At 38.0% G+C, this 22618-nt stretch overlaps 1 protein-coding gene across 1 annotated transcript in view; it reads left to right on the forward strand.

The window, feature by feature from the left end:
• The first annotated feature begins 863 nt into the window (after positions 1 to 863).
• LOC124171347 (SWI/SNF-related matrix-associated actin-dependent regulator of chromatin subfamily A-like protein 1) overlaps positions 864 to 22618 on the forward strand; it is a 33348-nt gene continuing 11593 nt past the window's right edge. The window contains exons 1-10 of the mRNA XM_046550505.1: positions 864 to 1764; positions 1851 to 1966; positions 2403 to 2509; positions 2594 to 2728; positions 2806 to 2983; positions 6881 to 7047; positions 10507 to 10671; positions 17712 to 17873; positions 18073 to 18180; positions 21384 to 21558. Of these exons, the coding sequence (XP_046406461.1) occupies positions 1236 to 1764; positions 1851 to 1966; positions 2403 to 2509; positions 2594 to 2728; positions 2806 to 2983; positions 6881 to 7047; positions 10507 to 10671; positions 17712 to 17873; positions 18073 to 18180; positions 21384 to 21558 (1842 nt within the window). The 5' untranslated portion in view covers positions 864 to 1235. The remainder of the gene's footprint in view (positions 1765 to 1850; positions 1967 to 2402; positions 2510 to 2593; positions 2729 to 2805; positions 2984 to 6880; positions 7048 to 10506; positions 10672 to 17711; positions 17874 to 18072; positions 18181 to 21383; positions 21559 to 22618) is intronic.

Here is a 22618-nt window from a genome sequence, read left to right on the forward strand (position 1 = left end):
GGGCGGAAGATGTCCCGGCGATCGTGGGGGGGATCGCCTGAGAAAAGTTTGTGCGACTTTGGGAGAAATTACTTGTCTCAAGCAGACTTAGTCCCGGCAATTGGTGGGTAGTCGGCCGGGAATATTCATATAATTCTCAGTTTTCGCGATTCGAATCATTTCCCCAACCTTAACTTTCCTGGCTTATTGGATATCTGAAAATTCATTGATAGTTATTGCAAGTTTGTTCAACCTTCTTTCCGTCTGCATCTCATCCTCTGACACCTCCATACTTACGCGAACAATTTTTAAGTGGGCATTAAATGATACAATAAAGGTGTCATGCCTTCATATGTTTCTCTATGACCCATTCTTGTTTTTTTCTTAAATAAAACTAGCATGCTAGCTCACTCTTGCCCATTCTCATGACGTGCTCCCACTTCTTTCCCAAATTAGGGGTGTTGCGGAATCTATGTGGAGAGATAGCTTTTGTCTCACACTGGTCGGTGCAATCATCAACACAGCACATTTTGTTGCTCATGAACTTTTCCTTCTAAGTTTTTCATCATAATGCCATGGATATTCGGCTAAACGGTATAGTGCTGGCCGGCTAACGTTTCACACGAACAAGCGTACTAATGCATCCGATCCTCCATATTCGGCCATGACACCTAATTTAGTGCTGTCACCTGGATTCCCTTCCAGATGCAATTGTCAATAAGAACAATGACGCTTTCAATAAGAACATAAAACTCGGGTATTCGCAGGTTATCGTTCCACACAAACAAACGTACTGAAGTGGGCGATCCTCCCTATTCGGCCATGACACCTAACTTAGTGCTGCCACCTGGATTTCCTTCCATTTGCCAATACTCGGTCCAATATCAATAAACATACGAGCGTGTCGTGCGTCGAGAGGAATTGTGCAAGTTTTTGAATGTGGTTCGTGTGTTTATGTCATGAAAACGGTCGAAAAATCCATGTTCCCAACCTAATTCGTAAGCATAATTTAAATTCGCTTTGATGTGACCCAAAATAAAGACTCATACGTATCATATTTGACATTGTTGGAGTCATTATTGAAAATAACTAGTATTGTTGCCGACTGGCATTTATCATCGGGTGGCATAGGGAAAACTTTTCCACATGGTAATCACAATGCGGTAATATACCCAGTATATTAAGTTTTACTTTCATAAAATCATGAAATTCTTAAAAGTGAGTGGACTGCATGTGTGATAGTTTGCTAATTTAAAATGTCGTCGCTGACGGAAGAGCAGAGACTTCGAATGGAAAAGAATAGACAGGAGGCTTTAAGGAAACGTGCGGCCAAAAGTTGCGCTCAGATAGCCCACCCAGTTGGCGAAACATCTAGTGACAGTAGCAAAAAAGTGAAATTGGGAGGAAACTCATCATCTCTAACTAATTTTTACCAGAAGTCGGATAGAACTGACGGATCGGGGAATGGCAGTTCATACCTAGACATATCGAAGACTGTAGCCCATCATGTTGACGAAACATCTAGTGACAGTACCAAAAAAAATAAATTGGGAGAAAACTCGTCATCTGTACCTAATTTTTATCAGAAGTTAGATAGAGCTGACGGATTGGGTAGTGGCAGTTCTTACCAAAAATTATCGAATACTCAGTGTTCAATCATGAAATTGAAAAAAGAACTGATTACGGGACATTGCAAATTAATCAAACGTGATAGATTTGCTGTAGACGTCGGATACCACACAGGCCTTATAAATGTGTTCAAGTCGCTTTCTTCATCATCATATGGTAATTTGATTGGATATATTCCTATCCTTATGTATAGTTTATTTCTTTTTTCCTTTGTGTAATTATCATGGATGTCTGTCGCGTAGATCCCTCCTCAAAAAGCTGGAATTTCAATCTGGCAGATCATGGGAAATTAATGAATGCCGTCTCATCATTAAAGGATCAAGTTTCCATTAGCCCACTGCCCAAAATTATTCTGGAGGTATGTTTTACCCTGAGGTGTAAATTTTATGTAATCACCTTTTTGCATGAAAGTGTAGATTTTAGAAATAGAGTTAAGTAGTGATAAAATAACTTTTAATTTAGCAATTAAAAGTCGTAGATTTCTCAGTTTTATTCCTTGTCTATTTATTTATTTTACTCGTTCATCCCAGATATGCGACCTGTTTTGCCAAACCCTATTAATTTATTATGTTTGTTCTTTCATTCATCAAAGAGAGTAAATCGAGTTTAGATAATTGCTTCTCTAACTTAAAAATTAATTAACTGTTCCTAAAGTGAGTCATGCCTGTGGGAGGGCTATGCATTGGTGAGCCACTGGTGGATCGTGCTGCTCCAACTGAAAACTGTCGTGACCAGCCACTGAACTATGTTGGGGTGAAAATTTTATGTTAACTGCTTTTACTCTTATTTTTTAGACGTTTTTAATGCCCTCAAAGTATCCAACTCTTTCATCAATTGACCTATCAAAGATTGAGCCGGTTCTCTTGGCTGCTTTAATGCCATTCCAGGAGGAAGGTGTAAGGTAGTTATCATTAAAGAGACGACTTAATTATGATGCAGACATTTAATGTCCAATTATCTTCATTAGGAATTTATTTCATTTCAGGTATGGAATATCAAGAAATGGGCGGTGCTTAATTGCAGATGAAATGGGTTTAGGGAAAACAATCCAAGCTCTTGGTATTGCTCATTATTATCTGAAAGATTGGCCACTTTTAATTGTTTGCCCATCTTCTGTTAAGTAAGTAGGTTGAAACTTGAAGCCATTTTTTGTTAGTGCTACACTTAAGGCATTAATTAGCGACTTAAATATTACAGGTATACATGGAAGGAAGCCATTGGTAAATGGCTACCCAGCATAGCAAGATCAGGGGAAGATGTAGTTGTAGTAACTACTGCAAAAGAAAACTTATTGCAGGGAAAGGTGGTAATTATGTCCACGGATATGTTTTCCAGGAGTGGTGACAAGCTTACACGGTTCCAAACAATAGTTGTGGTAAGGGGTACTAATTTTTATTTTTAATTCCACTCTTCTTCATTTTCAACATGTCTTCATGGGGCGATAGGTTTGCCTAATATAGAGGTGACTTCTGCTTGTAGATGTGTTTTTGATTTCTCATAATTGCCTCAAAGAATTTTCACTTATGGATAACTTTATTCTTCTCTATGCATTTTTTATTGCATTTTGCACACTATGCAGTTTTTCAAGAGTTTGTAAATTTTTAAAGCCAAAGATTCCTTCAATGACAATTGCCTCTGGCACAAGTTAGCCCTGGTAGTTGTTATCGCAGGTAGAGATTGCCATGGGTGAGGAGCTAGAGGAGGAGGTGTGGGTGGTGGAGGAGCCTGAATGAGGGGCATCAATTGGCCAAATTCCCTGTCACAATGGATGCTGCCAGGTTGCATAGGTGGCGGTTGTGCTTTCAGAGAGTTGCTGGTGGATATATAGTAAAACCTCTTTATATCGTAATGGAGGGGACGAAAATTTGGGCAATTTGATGTATGGAGGTTCACTATAGAGAGGTTTCAGTGATAGGCACTACTGTCTTTTAAACCATTATACTTATGTGTTTGAACAAACATGCATGCATTAGAGAACATGTATTTATTATTAAATAATTACAGAAAGCGAGCGCTATCGCATGAATTTTTACCATGGTTCGAGAGAAAACAATGTGATATTTCTTAATTCAGCAGTCACTTAAAATGATTAGGATAGTTGGATACCTTTTTTCTTATTTACTCTTAGGTATGCTCTCATATGGAACAAAATGGCCACAAATAATGATTAACGTGAAAATTACAGCATAGTAAAGGTATGTAAGAAAAAAAAATAAGGGTGAAACATTTATCGCTGAAAATGTCATTCCATGTATGCAATTGCGGCTGCATTAATGGTCTCTAGTTGTCTCGGTATGATTTGCGGAGGTAGTTAGGCCATCTCGGGGGTGTCTCCTTGGAGTGGTGGTTTTATGAGATAAAGAGGTTCACTGCAAAGAGGTTTGCCTTTAAATTTACATGTAAGTCTGACGGGACCGTAGGGGTGGTATGAAGTATGGAGGTTTATGATGTATAGAGGTTCACTACATAGAGGTTTTACTGTATTGTGCATACTGGTAGGCAGTATCAATTATACACCAGCAGCCAGCCTCAGTGATGGTGGGGTAAAGTCCTCGCCTGCCAAACCATAGGTCGCAGGTTTGATTCCTGCCTGGGTAGGTGTTTGCTGTCCAGGACATGGATGTTTGCTTTGTTAGTTCCTCCTTTCTATGTGCTGTTTACGGGGAAGTTGGAAATAAATAAATAAATATTATAACTTTAGCAAGGAAGAATACCAGCTCAATAAGACCTTCATGTAATGGTTTTGACTGGAATAGGAAAATGGCAACATTGTGGTGAGGGGATTTGGTATACCTAGGTGATTTTTGAATTGCATTGTTACCGGATGAGCAAATAGTTTGCATGGACGTGACATGTAAGTCACAAAAATAACAGTTGAATTGGACTCCAGTTGGGACATATTTTTAAGGGATGGGAGATTTTGACTTCAGTAACAAATAAACCATGTTCGTAACATATAAGCCCCTTATACCTGACTGACTCACTCATCACGAATGCCTGCCCACTTCCAGAAGAGCTGGAGGGGCGAAATTTTGCATGGAGGTGGGAAATCAGAAATATTTAGAGCATAAATTGTTCCAGAAACCCTAGCTTTCACGCCCTCCCCATGGGAAAAAATTCGGAATGGCCTGAATTCCAGTTGCTCTGGTCAATGGCCTCTAATGCCTATTAACCCCTTAAGCTGCGGGAACGTTTTTAAACGTTTTATACCCAGACTATGGTAAAATCGTTTTTAAACATTTGACCATTGCTCGGCTACCTTTGGCAGTTTCCCAAAATTTTTATTGCTACTTGGGTAGAGCCCATGTGCTTCCAATAAACAATAAACATTTTCTTGGTTCTCTGTCCCACGGGCTTGTAGCTGAAATGTACTTCTATAGCTTAAGGGTTAACTTGGAGGATCTTGACCTTCTTGCTTTTTTGGTGTGTATGCATTATCCTTAACCTATGGAATCTGTAATAATAAGTCTTCGAACTGAATGTTTACAGCCCACCCTAATGTCCAATATGCGTATGTAAACTGAGTGGAAAAATTATGGAAATATTTTGTGACGAATCCCAACTCTGCCACATCTAGTGCTGTACAAGGCCAATAAAGAATCAGGTTCCTTAGTTTTTTATACTCTGTATTGATAACATAAGACATTTTTAACTTACGTGATTGTGCTTTGGTAACTAATTATTCCAGTCTAATAATTTTAGCCTGAAAACAGTGCACATTCAGTATGTTTACCAAACGAGCTTAGATCTTTCTGGTGGACTCGGTCTGGCTTGGTAAATGGAGCAGTCTGAATGGACCAGTTTGGGAGTGGGCCGAGTGAGCTTACTTTCAAAACCAGTTCAAAGAGATCTTGGCTTGGGCTGATGGGGATCAGCGTAAATGGTAAATGCATCGAGCCGATCAAGCTCAGTTTTGCAGAGCATTTCCTCTTTGTCATTTGATGACCATTTTCTTTTAAAACAGGAGCCGACTGCTTAGTGTGAGAGTGGACTATTTGTTCAATACTGGTGAAGATTTTCAACTTTTTACATGTCAAGGAATTTTTTCATTTCATTACTTTTTTCTTTAATACATGCTTTTAGTGTGGTGGGATGATATATGTATTGGCTTTTGCCGCTCGGGCAAAAAGTACAGCGGGCCGATACATCGGCTCTTACATAGTACATTATTTATTGCTGTAACTTATTACATTGATATATTTTATTTCACAAAAACGTAAAGATATTTTGTCAATATTAACCAGTTTAACCTCAATAATAAAAAAAACGCTTATGAATATGTTATTAAATAGCTTTGTATTGTTTTTTTCCGTAGTTGCTACGTTTGATGAAAATACCCTCCGCATTTCTCGCCAGTACCCCAGGAAGAAGAATAGCACTAAGAGGGTTAAGACTTGTTGAAAAACCTTTTTTACCATAAAGTAATACGCCAAATAAAGTAAAGCCATTTTTTATGTGAGAAAATTTAAATTTTTCATGATGAAATAGCTCATATTATGAAATTGTAAATGGAACTTGACATATTTTTTCACAAAATTTCAATATTTTTAAACTCTAAATCTCTCCCTCTAGCAATTGTAGAAAGGTGGTGGGGGGTTGTTTGATGCATGTACCCACGTAATGGGAACCAAAGGGGCCTCTAGGTAAAAGGTCTCCTTGTGCCTGGTCTTGAAATATCTCTTTACAGCTTTTCTAGAATGTGACTTCTAGAGAATAGAATAACTTCTAAGCTCTTGTTTATTGGCCTTCCCTGTGAAAATCATGTATAGAAAAGCATTAATATCTCAGGGTCAAAAGTAACTCTGTCTGAAAAAAGTGACTGCAAAGATGTATTTTGTAAATTGCTACAAAAAAGGGTGAATTCATCGCTTCTGTAATTCAAAATAAAATGTGAACTCTTATTGGTTGGAATGTCATTGAAATTTATTCATCCGGCAGCTTAAAATTATTTACCATTGGGTAGTAATGATAATGTTGAGAAGGAAGTTGTGGGTCAGATTCAACAATTCAGCATTCATGGAGTGGTTTCTTTGTACAATTGAATTTTCTCTCCCCGATTTGAACCTTTTCTGTGATTGTCTCCGAAGATTTCCCCGACTTAGTGTGAATAAATACTTCTCTGAAAGTTGGACCTTCATTTTGTTAACATCATATTAAAAATCATGAATTATTTTTGCTATCTCATGTCAATATGGACATTATCCATTCTTAATAGTCATTAAACATCTTGACTCTTGAAGGTATGAATTTTTAAAACAATTTTCTTTTCTAGGATGAATCACACTCATTGAAGAACAGCAAAAGTGTTAGGTCACAAGTGGCATTTAAAGTGTTGAGAAATGCTAGAAGAGTTATTTTATTAAGTGGAACACCAGCATTATCAAAGCCAATTGAATTATATCATCAACTTACCTGCATCGACAAAGTTGGATTCCCAAGGTATGCATTCATTCATATGTTTAATTATACAGACTCCCAAGGGTCATGTGTCATTTTTGACCTTTAATTTTAGTAACTTTGCATCGAGCAATATTCATGAAAATTGGCATACTTATGAGGAAAGGTGCTAAGTTTGGTTGAGTGTAAGCAAAATTTTACAATTTTGACCTTTTGACCTCACAATGTGGGTCCAAACCAAAAATTTGAATTTGTCTAATGGGGTTTCAATGTTAAAAAAATCGAGATAGAAAAAAGTCTGAATTTCATTGACCAAGATGTCAATTCATAAGCTTTCAGACACAAGAAACCCGAAAATAACACTTTTATTTATAAAAATTCAACCGTTGACCCAGTAAGGTCACCGTCAAGGTCATACGGGTGGTGAAAGAATAGCATACCAACAAAGATGTCGATCCATAGGTTTTATAGGGTGCCCAAGTCATTGTTATTGTCCAAATACCCGTATTATTCACTAATTGACCTCCGAGGGTCACAATGGGGGTCAAAGGTCATAGAGTTAAACGTCGGGCCATCATGGCAACCAGTGTGTCCAACCATAGGTTTTGAAGGGTGCCAAAGTCGGTTAGGCAGTTCATAGATCTGTAGTGTTAGTTTTTTGACCTCCGAGGATCACAATGGGGGTCCAAGGTCATAGAGTTAAACGTCTGGTCATCATGACAACCAACGTGTCAAACCATAGGTTTTGAATGGAGCCAAAGTTGGTTAGGCAGTTAATAGATCTGTATTGTTGATTTTTTGACCTCCGAGTGTCACAATGGGGGTCAACGGTCATAGAGTTAAACGTCGGGCCATCATGACAACCAACGTGTTGAGGCATAGGTTTTAAGGGTGCCAAAGTCGGTTTTTCAGTTCAACAGCTTTGTATGACCTTCGAAAATCATAATGGGGGTCAAACGTCATAGAGAAAATATGCAACGTGTTTACCCCCCCCCCCTTACTTCCGGAATTTTCCCATTTCGCAGTCTTTTCCGACTCTCATGCCCTCTTATTTTCACTCCGCAGTTGATTATTTATTTCTCTAAACATTCTTTTGATTTGCCGCCCAAAGTGAAAGACAAAACTCTGTTTAAAAAGATATTGGCTATGTCCGAATTGCAGAAATGGTTTCGATTGCCATGCTCTTCTTCTTGAAGCTCCTGCACCATTACACTTTCTAGGGCTTCAAGTTTAGAATATTTAGTGTTCGTTATAATGCACACCTGGAATTGTCCAGTACACGCTGCGCGGACAATAGTGCACAGCGGCAAATGCATCTTAATGGAGATGCCAAGACAGAGCCACAACTGCATGTCTCTACTTTGATGAGATTGTTGGGTGTTCAACAATCTCATAAAAGCAGAGACATACCTAACCAATTCACAAGTTTGAATGTGAAGTGAGGTCCTGATAAATTTGCTGCCGTTAATGTTTGCAGGACAAGGGACAGGCATGAGGAACCGCAGTCTTTACAGTCAAACTGGGACTTTTTCTAAACTACGTATTTAACATATTTTTAGGACTTTCATGGGAAAAAATCGCAACCCTTAACTTGAGTGTTACCAATGGAGGTCTAATAAATGAAAAGCGGCATAAATTGGTATTGCTATTTGCTTGGTAATCTTTAAAGCCAATGGGATTTCAGCATAGTTATCGAGAAAGTCCTATGTGGCATTTGACATCCTTAGGACCTTCATTGAAGAGAGATGTAGTGGAAGAATGTGGACACAGAGTCGGGCAACAGGATGTCGAGGGAAATAAATAATCAATAACGGCGTGAAACTAAGAGGGCAAGGGAGGCTTGTCGGAAAAGACAGTGGATATGTGTACTATGCCACTCACTTGGTCACCTTTCAAAACCTTGAGTTGGGGACATTAGTTTTCCTATTATTTCAAAATATACCTCTGTGACCTTTGACTCCCATTATGACCCTCCCTGGTAAAAAAAAATCGACAATATGGATCTACGAACTGCAAAACTGACTTGGGCACCCTTTAAAACCCATGGTTCCACACTTTGGCTGTCATGATGGCCCGACGTTTAACTCTATGACCGTTGACCCCATTGTGACCCCAGGGATGACTCCCACTCCCCTCTTTTAAGCCTCGCACTCCTAAATTCCTGGGCTAATGACATGAATAACCCTTTGGCTTCCCTCTCGCCTGAATCCCCCTCCACCTGCCATACCCTCCCTGAGGGAGCGTCCTCCCCCTAACTTCTTTCTACCGTGTGACCAAGTTCTTTCCCCCCTCCCTCATGTCTGTTGACCAATCCGTTCAACCTAGTTACCTTCCTCCCTCCCCTTCCTAGCCTGTTATAAAAGGATGTGATGGACCTCTGTAGAGTTCACCTGATGATGATGTCTAACGTTGAAACCATGGCCATGTAAATGTGTTAATAAATATTCATGTGAAAGCACAAAGTTCTTCTTTTTAATTTTAATATTGAAGCAAATATGTAGTGTATTTTGTCTTTTTTAAATTGAAGAACACTCTCCCCCATATTTATAATAGAACAGTGTATCATCGGTAAAAAATATGTAATTAAAATGACTACATATCTTCATTATTTAGCACTATTGTAAACTCCAGGCTTAATTAAATTGTGTACAGTGTTCATTATTATGATTTATTTTGAAGTTTAACAATTTCCATCAAGTATTGCCTGAGACAATTTATCAAAAAATAGCAATGATTAAAATAATTACCTTTTGTTTTTTACATTAAATTGTTAAACCAATTAACATTGCACTCATACTTTGGTTACATTTTTTTGATTTTTCAAATAAAGTATTATATAAATAGGTCTTCAAACATTTGCTTATGCTGATTCCTTCCAAAGAGAATGTGACTGGAAATTTCATGATGAGCCACCATTTTTAAAACACCTGTTATACATCTATTTTTATGACTTTTTATGGTCAATTTTTTTGTATGAGTGAAGCATGTAAGTGCAAATTTTCATCGAAATCTGATAGGTCAAGTGTCTACTTCAGCCTAAGTTAGCGTCAAATGACCTTTGTATGATTTCATATTTCCTCAAGTGTTTTATCAATGGCTGAAAACTGAAAAAAGCTTGGGAATGCATGGCCACTGCAATAGTTTCTGTTATTAGTTCTCATAATATTATGTTTTGAGAATACAGTCCACTCTTGATTGTCCATGCCAGGGCCGGATCTAAGAATTTTGTCAGGGAAGGGGCTAAGATCAGTTTTCTGCCCTTCTCCCCGGAAATATAATACCTCCATAAGCTATTTTTTCAGATGAGGTAGTTGAAATAACGCACCAAATGCAGGAATTGTGACCCTGAGAGTAGTGGCTTCCGGTCAAAATATTCAATGGGCTCAGACCTTCTAGTTCTATCTGCCCCATTTTTTTGTGACAAGTGTTTAGACTAAAGATTTAATTGTTATCAATCATACATTTTACTTTTTTTGTTTTTTCACCTTTAAATCTCATAAGGATGACAGAATTTGGAATCAGATATTGCAATGGTCAGAGTAAGCCGTGGGGATGGAATTTCTCTGGAGCTTCTAATATGGAGGAGTTAGTGTTACTTTTGGAAGAGCGGGTTATGATAAGAAGACTCAAGTCAGATGTTATGGAACAGCTACCAGAAAAAATAAGGTATGAATAGTTGATATTTAATTTTATGCATTTAGCTTAATGTTCTTGGTTTAAATTTTCATTGGTTAATATGACTAAGAGAAAGCTGAAATATCAATCCACACTATCCAGCTATCATTATTTGGAAGATGTCTGTAAATCTGAAAATGGGAATTTTTTGGTGCTTTGGTTTTAATATGTATGTATGTACTTATTTTATTGATGCTTGCCTAATAAATAATTCATACCGGTTGTTTGAATCTCCACTGCTCAAGCGGCTGCCCCTCCAAATTTGTTCTGAACAAAATACAGTAGAAGCCCGGTTTAAGGAGTGCTCATAATCCCTGGGAAATTACTTACTACACCGAGTGCTTGTTGTACCTGAAGGTGTCGAATAAACCCACCGAAGTCCCATAATCGTTTGTATTTACAGTTTCTTTTGTTTCCTTGGTATTTAACTAAGGGCGTAGTCCAGTACACGCTCCCAATGCTCCCAAGTGCTCCCGCTACAGACGCTACAGATTCGTGGTCCACTTTCGCTCCTATCGCTCCCAGTGCTACCCTACTGGATCACGGCTGGAGCGATTGTAGCATTTGTTAGTCGTTTGTTTTACTAGTATCGTCTGCTCGGATATTAGATCGTCTGAATTAGGGATTGTTATAGCCCCTTGTACTTTACTTAGCTTGTTAGAGAGGTCAGTAATATAAATGACAAAAAGAATATGACCATGGGGTACACCACAAGAAATCTATTTAATATTAGATCTTCATTGGATACCATGATCGGGCACCACAGCAGACCGATGCTTGTCCTGAAGATTTTACCCACTGGTTTGCAAATCCTCTAACAACAAGGTGATAAACTTAAACTATAAAGAGCAGATCATATGATACATATGAAAGAAGATAAGACTGATTAAATACCTTATTAGAGAAATTTCAATGAAACGAAAAATAAGCCTAATTAACTTAACTCACCTAAAAGCCTGCGTTTAAACGATACAGGTACTTACAAGTTAATGCCTATTTGCGTGAATTATTTTTGTGGACCGAAACGGAACATGTACGAATGTTTGAACCTAGCTAAAATAGGTTAAATTTGTCGATCATGCATTTGCACAAGTTGAGTGGTTACATGTGAAACCACTTAACGTGCAACAACGCAACCGTACGGTACATTTCGTGTTCTTTCTCGCGTTCATACATTTAGACTTGTACGGATTTATGTAGGTGTAAAAAGGCCTTAAGTGGAGTGTCCTTTATACGATTTATCAATTGCACTCATGACATTGTATGACAGTCTCAAAAGCAGTCCTACACTTGAACCAATCTCGTCAACAACGAGCCTTAAGCATAAATGCAATGCGTGTCAACCTGACCTTAAGAAAATTACATAAGTAAAATACAACCGAACATCAATAATTGATTAAACTTCAGTTGAAGATTAGAGGAAGATATCATCATTTAACAGAGAATACAATCTTCATGGGGAAAGCTTGAAGAAAACCTAGGTTGGCCGCCAAAAAGCAACAAACGGAATGCTTTAACTAGAAGTTCACGTACCCTAACCTAAGAAGTCATATTCTATCTCAATTTCACGCAATATCAAGTTCAAATAACTAATAATTGATCTAAATAACAAATAAATCAATATAACTTACAAAATTAACATAATTCTTATGTAACGGACGGAATGCTTCGACCGGAAAGTTCACTCACTACATGTCTTATTAATTTCGAATAGCCATTTTCTATCTCCCCTTCTCGCTAGCTCAAGCTTAAACCACTAATAATTAAATAATATTATATATAATTAATTATCACAACAAATTTTATAAGATATCTTGGTCTTGCCGCTCAATTTCTTCCCCGATCTGGCCCGTGGCGACTCTGAATTGTGAAACCATTGAGTTACAGCCATTTGCCTCACCGTAATATCCCCCGAATAGTTCTTTAACCATTTGTTTTTAGCATTTACTATCCAGGCTCTCTTAGCGACTTCTTCCATCAACTCCAAATGGTCATATTATTGCCGGCCAGGTCCACAATTGTAATGAACACCATTTTCTTTTGCCTTCCTTCCCGTTCAAATTCGCGCTGAAAACCGGTTCGCTCCAGCCGCCCTACCTATTTCTTGGGAGCGTTTGTAGCGAGAGAGAAGCGAATATAGTGACGTCATGCGTGACGTACGAGAGCGCCACGGGAGCTTTTGTAACTTCTACTGGACCACGAAAAGACTCGCTTCCAGTGCTTCGGAGCACTGGGAGCTTGTACTGGACTACGCCCTAAGTAAAATAGTTAAAGAGTCATTATCAGGCACAATGTAATTGAGTAACAACATCTATGTATAAATAAAGAAAAAGGGATTTTCAATTTTATGAAATATAAATTCCCTCAGTTTCAGTGATTTTATTCCCATTCTTATATTTTTTGATCGCCATAGAAAGCTGTAGAATCAGTGTAACTCGTCGGAATCAATATATTTGGTATGAGGTGAAAGTTTGTGAATATTTTGTTAATACGTCATGCCAACAAAATCAGTTTTGTTGAATTTTTGAATGTTTAACCGGTACATCAGTCAGTTAGGAATGTTGGCAGAAAAGTTTACTGAAATATGGCATGATTCAATGGTCAAAGATATTTCTCCCCATTGGCAATGCAGTCAGTTTTCATGTTTAACATCGCACCGTTTATGAGCAGTCCTCCAGTCCTTCTTTGACAAAACCACTTGATAGTGCAGATTCCATTTGAGGATGTTCCACGTGCCACAAATTTTTTTGGCTGCTAGGTGTTCTGAGTTCAGTCAATGCTCCACGAATTTTATCTTTGTTCTTTAATATTGTGAACAACGTAGATGACGAGGCACCAAACCACCTCCCGATATCAGTCTTTGAAGTCCTGCTACTTTTGCACTTATCAATAATTTTAATTTTGGTTTTAAGGTCCAAAGATTTACGTTTCCTGGACATGATGCACTTGCACAAACCACCTGACACTACTGAGTGAACTCCCCTTACCCATACCCCAACTCTCGTTGCCATGTAATTGGGCGCACCCAGTCGACAGGATGGTAGAAATTTTCCAATCGCTCTCCTCTGCTGAATGCTGAGGCCCCATCAGCCCTCTGACTTGGATCGTGCCCAAAGGATTGGGTGCACTGAGTTCGCCCCCCTCATAGTTTTTTGGAGAGCAGTTGTGATGATATAAATATTTTACTCAATGTGCAAAATCTTCAGTTCTTCCAAAAAAAATAACCCTGGGCAGTTTACATATGTATGATAAAAGCACCGTGTGGAAATGGATTAGCGAGGACTCTTATGGTGTGTCGCAAAATTCAGAGCGGAATATTATTTTTGACATAGGAGTCTGTATATAGGAACTGTTAATCTTTGCTAAGAGATTCAAAGTATCTGGTGTAGGAATCAGCATTTTTTAATTGTGCTCACATAGTACATAGCCCCTGAGGGTAACCCCCATCTAAGTTAAGCCATTCATTTAAACAAATTTAAGGGATTGCGTGGAAATGCGTCACAGTTTTGCTGATATGATGTGAAATTTTGAATCATACAGAATTTTGGAGAGTATGAAGAAGAGATAATGAAGATTCACTATGAGTGGTTGCTAAGAAGAGGATTTCTACTATCAGTACAGTAATTCTGCTTTTTACAAATTTTTTTACAGTTGATTACTCGGCAGTGCTGAGTCCTGGTTCGCTAACTTAAGTTAGATTGTTATTTTACCATCTTGGTAATAACTGTGATTTTCCTACATGGCAATAGCTGACAATGTCTTGATGAATGAAATATCGAAATATACATCTCTGGATAGCATGCAGCTAGAGGTAATGTTCACTAACTCTTGGTTAACTATGTGGTATTCCATTATTTCCTGGATATAAACAGTTACTTATACCACTTATTTTATAAGAGCGCGACCCGGGTTTCAATGAGTAATCATCATCATCAGGCGCTAATTATAATTTGTTTATCTTGTTGTTAATCTTGTTGTTACCTAGTTACTTGATGAATTAAAAAAAAAAAAAAAATTAAATTAAAAAAAATCAAAATTTTTAAAATTCATCAAGTAACTAGGTAACAACAAGATTAACAACAAGATAAACAAATTATAATTAGCGCCTGATGATGATGATTACTCATTGAAACCCGGGTCGCGCTCTTATAAAATAAGTGGTATAAGTAACTGTTTATATCCAGGAAAGAGGTAATGTTGCTCTAGCTTTCCATAAGTTGAACGTCAATGTAAGGGCGCCGCTCTAACTACAACAATGTCGTGCTTTCCGCTTCAATACCTAACATGGGACAAGATGGAGGGGGTTTCACTACAATGTACCGGCCACCAAGAGTTGTGTGCTGACAGGCAGAAGGGTCTAATTGGGGGTAGGAGGCAAGGCTGCCAGGTAGGAAATGCCCACGTCACATGTAAACAAAAGGCTTCCATGAAGGAGCTGGAAGGGACAACCATCTGGAAGGACCCAAAGGAAGAATCCCTTGTTTTAGTGATTCGAAGAAAGGGCTTGTTTTGGTGGTTCAGGCTTGCTTTGGTGCTTTGTATGCATGTGACAACGTTGTATGACCAGCATTGCTCAGTCAACATTATCCCAATGCACAACCAACGAAGCCATTTTTCAATGTAGGTTGTGCATTTACGTTATCTATTATTTTAGTATTTTCCGCTGAAAAGTCAAACGATTACTGATAAAACTGTATTCCAATGTAATATCTTCATTATCTACCCTAAAAAGTCTGCTAAGCATGCATAATGGTGTCATTAAAATTGCCATAATTTCAAAAAGGTTTGAGTGTATCCACGGCACTGCAATAAAAACGATTTGAATCAAAATTGGTAATATGAGAAAAGATATTAAATTGATTAAGTATTTCAAATGCAGATATTATGCTGAAGTCACTTTAGTAAAACAAAAGCAAGCCATGATAAACTGCGACTAATATAACATGCATGGGTAATATGCAGCAAAAAAATGAAAAAGCATAATAAAATGATAAAGCATATGTTTCATAGACCCTAAGGCCAACAAAACTTGTGTGTATGTATTGATTTATCATTCTCATTAATGACTGCAACACATGAAAAAGAATGCAGAATTTTTTAAATTAAATAAACTAATTGCGCCACATCAGCTTTTCACATATGTCATCGCTGAAAGCACATTACCTGACTCTGGAAGCATTATTACAAGAAACCCTGCACTGCAAGGGATTTGTTGGGGAGAAGGTTGTGAAAGAGTTCCGTTTTGTCTGCGTGATATCACGCGGGGAATACTTCTTAGGATATTCAGCTAGGATTGGAGGCCTTTCTTCTGCGGATTCAGGTTTGCACTGCAGGCATCACCAGCAATTGCAAAGGAAGATAACGCTTTTGTGCATTAAATTAGTATAAACAACCTTCCGAGCACTTTAAGTTCTCAATTTCCAAACTATCCCTGGCATACTCAGCTCTAGCCTTAAGCATAGCCCCTTTCGCAGGAGTTCCCGCAGATTGAAGTGGGCTAAACAACTGGAAAAAAGCTCCTTCTAACTCTTCATGGTCTGCATTCCGCAGGTGCTTTTGCTGTGATAGTTTGCCCTCCCGCACCATGGCAGCCCTAACCTTCTCTTTGTTTTTTTTTTTAATTGTGAAGAGTGAAGAGGAAGATAAATTAATCGTGCCACTCTCGTATTGCTCTATTATTTTCATTTTCTTGCTTAGACGAGATTTTTTGTTTTCATGGCCATGGTGGCTACCTTCAAATGCTCTCTATTCACGCAACTCAGTGGCGTGCGGGTGTGCTGCCGACTGCTTTCTGCCGCCCGAGGAATCTTCTCGGGGAACAGATCGAGCATTCTCAAATGTTAATGCCACAACATTTTCACCAAAACAAACTACTTATTTATCGAACGACAGTTTTCCACATGAATTTGAGACTGAGTACTCCATGTTAACTTCATTTCTAGCAGATCGCCAGCAATTACAGAGATTAGGGACTTTTGGTGAAGGTTTTCCGGTGATGGAACTCTCGCTATGGCGAGTGCCAACACCAAAAGGGCCTCGTAAAAACGAGTATTTTTAAATGGTGATCTCAGGATCAATTGACGGTGCATCTGCTATCTCTCGTAATGGCAGGGGTCTAGCAATAGCCCGTACCCGCTTTAATGCAATTCCGCTGCATTATCCACAAATACTCTTCAGAATGATTTACCATATTCCCAATATTTAGCAATAGCTTTGTGAAAGGTGTATATTTTATCTGTTGTGAACCTGCCACATTGGAGTTTGGCTTGATGCTCTTCAATCATTTCCTCTGTGTATTTTTCAAGTCTCCTCTGCATTATCTTAGATAACACCTAATAGAATTTCTATAGGTGCAAGATTCACTCAACAGTTGTTGGGATCCAATCTATACCCTTTTTAATGGATTGGAATTATTACAGCATCCTCATGCACAATTTCTTCTTCCCAAACTTGTGTAATTACTTTCTGCTTACTCCAATCCTCCAGCTCTTAATATTTTGTTGCAGATCCCATCATCTTCAGGAGTCCTGTTATTTGTATTATCTTTTATTGTTTTCAATATTTCCCCCACAGTTAGTTTTTAGTATTATGCTGAAAAATTCAGCAGGCTGGGGATTCTTTCATCCTCATTCAAGAGTTCTTAGAAGTAGTCCTTCCAGATATACAGCTCTTTCAAATATTCCATTATTTTTCTCCCATTTTTTTATCACTATAAAAAATTGGGGTTTAAACTCATTGAAAAGCTTCACTGTTTTGTAAAGATCTGTATCATTTTTCAAATGCCAGTTTATTTCGTTTTCATTTTTTTTGGAGATATTGTTTTCTTTTATGCCTGAGAACCATATTTGCCTTACTACCGTAGTTCTACTAATGTTGAAATATTTTTTTTCTTCATTTCCCTATCCTATGCTTCTTTGTAAGCTTTCCATTCTTTTATTTTACATTTCCAATCGTCATCAAACCATGACATGAAAGAAATGATGTAAAAAATATTTATCTTAACTCTGAAGTAATTCTTTAAATTTATTCAGGGAAGTTGTGATTTTGGACCCATCAGCTGTGAATAGAACTTCAAAGGAGATGAAATCTTCTTTTAAAAACTTTCAAAGCAAACAATCAATAAAAACTGAGAGAAGAGGAGCTATGTTGGAATATTTTAATATGTCTGGGAGTGCAAAAATTCAAGCTATCCGGTGAGTCAAGCTGTTTTTATTCTTATCCATTGCTTTCCTCATGCTTCATTTTATATTTCAGTAAATCATCATCATAGAAATTTATAGCATTAAAGTTAAAATTACCCAACTGTATTATCGTGGTAATAATGTTGAGATTTCCCTTTTGTGGTATTTACTGTTGGATATCTAATTTTTGAAGACTCCGTTCTTTTTTCAGTAACTATATTGAAGATCTTCTTGAAGATGATGTTAAATTCATATGTTTTGCTCATCACCAAGTGGTCTTAAATGAGATTTGTAAAGTGCTTCAACAAAATGGAATCAGGTAAAGTTATTTTCATTTAATATATTTTGTTACACAAGTATTTTGATAATTTTTGTAATGATGCTATTACTCTTCTTGCTTAGTCTGGGATAGTGATGTAAAAAGATATATGTTATCCATTTACAGTATGTTAAGAATTTGGTTACTAAAGTGGAATTGAATAATAAGTACATATGTGAATTGCAATGAAGAAGCTATCTTGCTGCTTTGCAAATTCTAACAACCTGATCAGCTCATTCAGAGAAATGCGTATAAATACATAGTTAAAGTGAAATAAGGATGATGATGCATACCGAATTTTGTTCCATGACCCCATGGAAACCATCACAAAATGGACAATTGATCTTATCAAGAAATCCAGTATCCCTGAGGAGATTTCACGAAACCTCTGGCGACATGCACCAGCTCCTCCACAAATATTTGGTCTGCCAAAGGTCCACAAAGATGTAATTCCACTTCGACCAATCATCAGCACCATTGGCTCCCTGACCTATAATCTAGCTAGATACCTGATGGACATTCTGGCCCCCACGTTGGAAACCGTGGCCATCATATGAAAAACTCCACTGACCTCATTAAAATCCTACCGGGAATCATCTAGATCCATTGGACATCATGATTAGTCTGGACATGGTGTCCTTATTTATAATCATGCTCTTTTCATAGGGCTGTGCGAGTGTCAAATTTTCAAGGTTGGAGCATGTTACAAGCATGGCTTGACCTAGGCTCCATTTCAGGATTAATATTCTCAATAAAATGAGTCTAGAACTTGTTTCAAGATTAGTTGAGATCCCCTTTGTAATGGGCATAATTTTTCTGGGCTGTGCAATATTATATAGTAAAGTAATATGAATTGCCTTATCCCTTGCAATTGTTTGACAATCTCATGATTTAATTTACGATTTTGATTCGTTTGTTCAATTTATGGAGGAGTTCTTTTTTAGATATACGGTATCTCTTCAGGATCAGTTTGTGAAAATTCTCTCAATGCTGCTTGAAATTCATCCACTACTACTGAATCAAGCTGAAGATGTGATGGCATGTTGGGAGTGTATTCTCTGATTTCTCATTGCCTATGAATTCATGTTGCTCTCTAGATGTAACTATGCATAGCCACGGCTTGTTCAATTATTGCCCCTTATTCAAATTTGCTGTGGCTTTTAAATTTTTCAAGTGTTGTCTGTGGATGGTTTTTGGTTGCTATCGCTCTCCTATGGTCTGCTATTCTTGTTCTGTCATATGAGCAGGGACCCAAAAATAATGGGAACAACGCAATAACTTTTTTATTAATCAATATTATCCCACCATATTTTTATCACCTTCAAAGTAATCCCCTTTGACCGCAACAAATTTATCTAATCGTTCCTTATAATAATTTCATAATAAATTCACTCAAATCAATGTTCCATAGACCTAGCGATTGTTTAGCCTCTTCTACATTACCAAAATGTTTGCCTTTCCTGTCCCTTTTCATTCAAGGAAATAGAAAAAGTCACAGGGGGCAAGGTCTGTAGGGTAGTGGGGGTGAACAATTGGCATCATGCTGTTTTTTCTCAAAACTGCTTCACAAACAGCATGGTGTGGGTGCGGTGGATCAACCAATTACCTGTACACCAAAGATCTGCCCTTTTCTTCCATATATTTTCCCTTAACCTTCACAATACCTCCAAGTAGAACTGCTGGTTTACTGTCTGGCCCGGAGGAACAAATTCTGCATGAACAACACTTCTGCGGTCGAAGAAGGAATTGAGCATTGTCTAGAAGTTCGACTTCACTTGGCGTGATTTTTTGGGTGGGGAGTCGGCTGTCTTCCATTGACTTGACTGCTGCTAGTTTTCTGGGTTGTATTTGTAGCACCAACATTCATCACCAGTAATCACTTTATCAAAAAAATCTGGGTCCTCTTTCAGCTGATCTTGCAGCTCCTGATAACCCTGAATTTGACGCTCCTTTTGGTCGTCAGTGAGAAGGCGAGGAACAAGTTTGGGTGCAATCCTTCTCATTTGTAATTTGTCAGATAAAATCCTTTGAATGGAACTCCATGACACTCCAGACAGCTCACAAAGTTCGTCAAGTGTTCGGTAACAGTCTTTACGAATGAGGTCGTTGATTGTCACGACATCATCATCTGTTCTTGATGTTGATGGGTGCCCTGAAAGAGGATGGTCATCAATCGACATCTCTCCATTCTTGAAATGTGAAAACCAGTCGAAGACACGTGTTTTACTCAGGGCACTATCCCTATAACCAGTTTTAAGCATCACAAGAGTTTCAGTGGGAGTTTTCCCAACATAAAACAATGCTTCATAGCCGTGCATTGCTCCCGGCAGTCAGCCATTACATACATTTTTCACTGCAATGGAAAAAGGTGGTTCACCGAAAAAAAATCCTACAGAGAAACAGATGCTCTCAGAGCTACCAAGATTCTCACACTGACTCAGGAAATGTCAATGCTTAGAACCCTTTAGGAAAAAATAACCGATACCTCACTCAGTTGCCCCCCCACAGTGCTATTACCATTACTTTTGGGTCCCCCCTGTATAGATCTGGTCAAATTTATGTCTAAAAGTTTTATGTCACTTATGTCGGTAAAGTGTCATGTCCGTTTCTTGGTGCATTATCTTGTAATAAGCTCACATGATGAATTCATATAGCTCACTTCCCCATTTAATATGCTGACATAATTTTCCTGCTGTAAGGGTTGCACAATTTGCCAAAACACTATCAGCGGTAGCAGTCTGCAGATGTTTGAGTCAGCCTTAATTTTGATGGGATGCAGCTTCAGGTACCTTACCTAGTCACCCAGGCTCCAAGAGTGTCCATTGCAATCCCCAGGCATGACATTTCTCCAATTCTTATACAACTCTCTCCCCTGCTCTCTCTCTCCATTTTAAAAAGGGGTATTACCATGTACGGTACACCTGCTGTCAGGTCTGATGAACAGCCCTCCTTAATATGGAGATGGAGGTTAATCAGGCCACCTCCCAATGTGAGAACAAATGTGCCTGTATTTTTTATTCAATTTTGGTCCGCACGTAGTATTTTGTTTCCAACCTACCCTGCATATCTGCCAAGCATTCTCTCATCCACCACCTAGGGATGGAAAAACCCTTGATGAGTGTTTATTTTTTACTGATTTTGGCTTGATATTTGATGGCATGTAGGTTTTTGTTCAAGTTATCTCATAAAACTGTTATTCACAGCTTTATCAGGATTGATGGTTCTACCCCAGCTGGTTCAAGAAAGGAGCTTTGTGATGAGTTTCAGCTCAGTGAGAAATGCAGAGTTGCAGTCCTTTCTATAACAGCTGCTAATTCTGGGATAACACTTAGTGCTGCTTCCCTTATAATTTTTGCTGAACTTTTCTGGAACCCAGGGGTAAGAATTATTCATGGAAAAGTGAATCTGTTGACGAAATATTCTGAAAAATTGTATTTTTTTCTCTGTCAATCATCAAAAGAATTGCACTTTTACTTATCAATTTGGAAATGCTCCTTCCCTGCATGGTAATTTTCTATGCTTGTAAGGAACTGATTGGCACTATGGGTTGTAATGGCTTCCCAACAAATGGGGACACCACAATAGCTTTTGCTCGAAAATTCAGCTTCTTCTCTCGTGGCATATTATTCTTAGGTCTTAATGCTATGACTGAATTAGAACACCTTTATGCATGTGAGTGTTACACAGTAGGCTTGTAATATTCATTTAATTAACTACATCTAAACTCATATCAGTTACAAGAATATTCGCTTATTTTACACAGAGAGTGGAGCTTGGAAAGCTCAATTTTTGAATCCACAGTGCAGGAAATTATCTGGAACTTTTATTTTTTTCTCTCCTTGCTTTTCCATATTAGCTTGATGTTACAGATCATGGCTAAAGGCCTGGTTACACGGTGCATTAACCCGTACGGGTTAATGTATGAATGCGTGCCTGTTTGCATGTCTGAATTCATGGACGTTTGCGTGAACGAGAAGCATGAATGAGCGGTTACACGGTACATGCGTTCGCACAAGTTTTCACACATTTTCTCGTAACGCGAGGCATTTAGTTTTTGTTTATTCCCTTTACATTGCGCAAATTTTAAATGTGTAAACAGTATCATTAGGTAGGAAGCAGACCATACCTATCAGAAAATAATTCCCTTTTCGTTGTTTCCTGTAGGACCAGGAAATTTCACATACTGGTAATGTATTTGTGCTGCCGTGTAAACAGTGGTGTTCATTGTAGTTGCCGAAGTTGTTTCATTTGGTGCCAGTAATATTAATTTATATTTAATATTTATCGTTATCGCTTGCTTAATGTTATCTCAATAGTACTATATTTATTTCAAACCGTTATCAAAGTTAATACTTTGGCTGAAAATTTGTGAGAGTAGATATTTTTAATACTTTGTTCTACTTTTGTCCGGGACGGTTATAAAGTTAAGAAGATATTT

The sequence above is a fragment of the Ischnura elegans genome, chromosome X, assembly GCF_921293095.1.
Source record: "Ischnura elegans chromosome X, ioIscEleg1.1, whole genome shotgun sequence".
In the NCBI taxonomy this organism is placed as follows: Eukaryota; Metazoa; Arthropoda; class Insecta; order Odonata; family Coenagrionidae; genus Ischnura; species Ischnura elegans.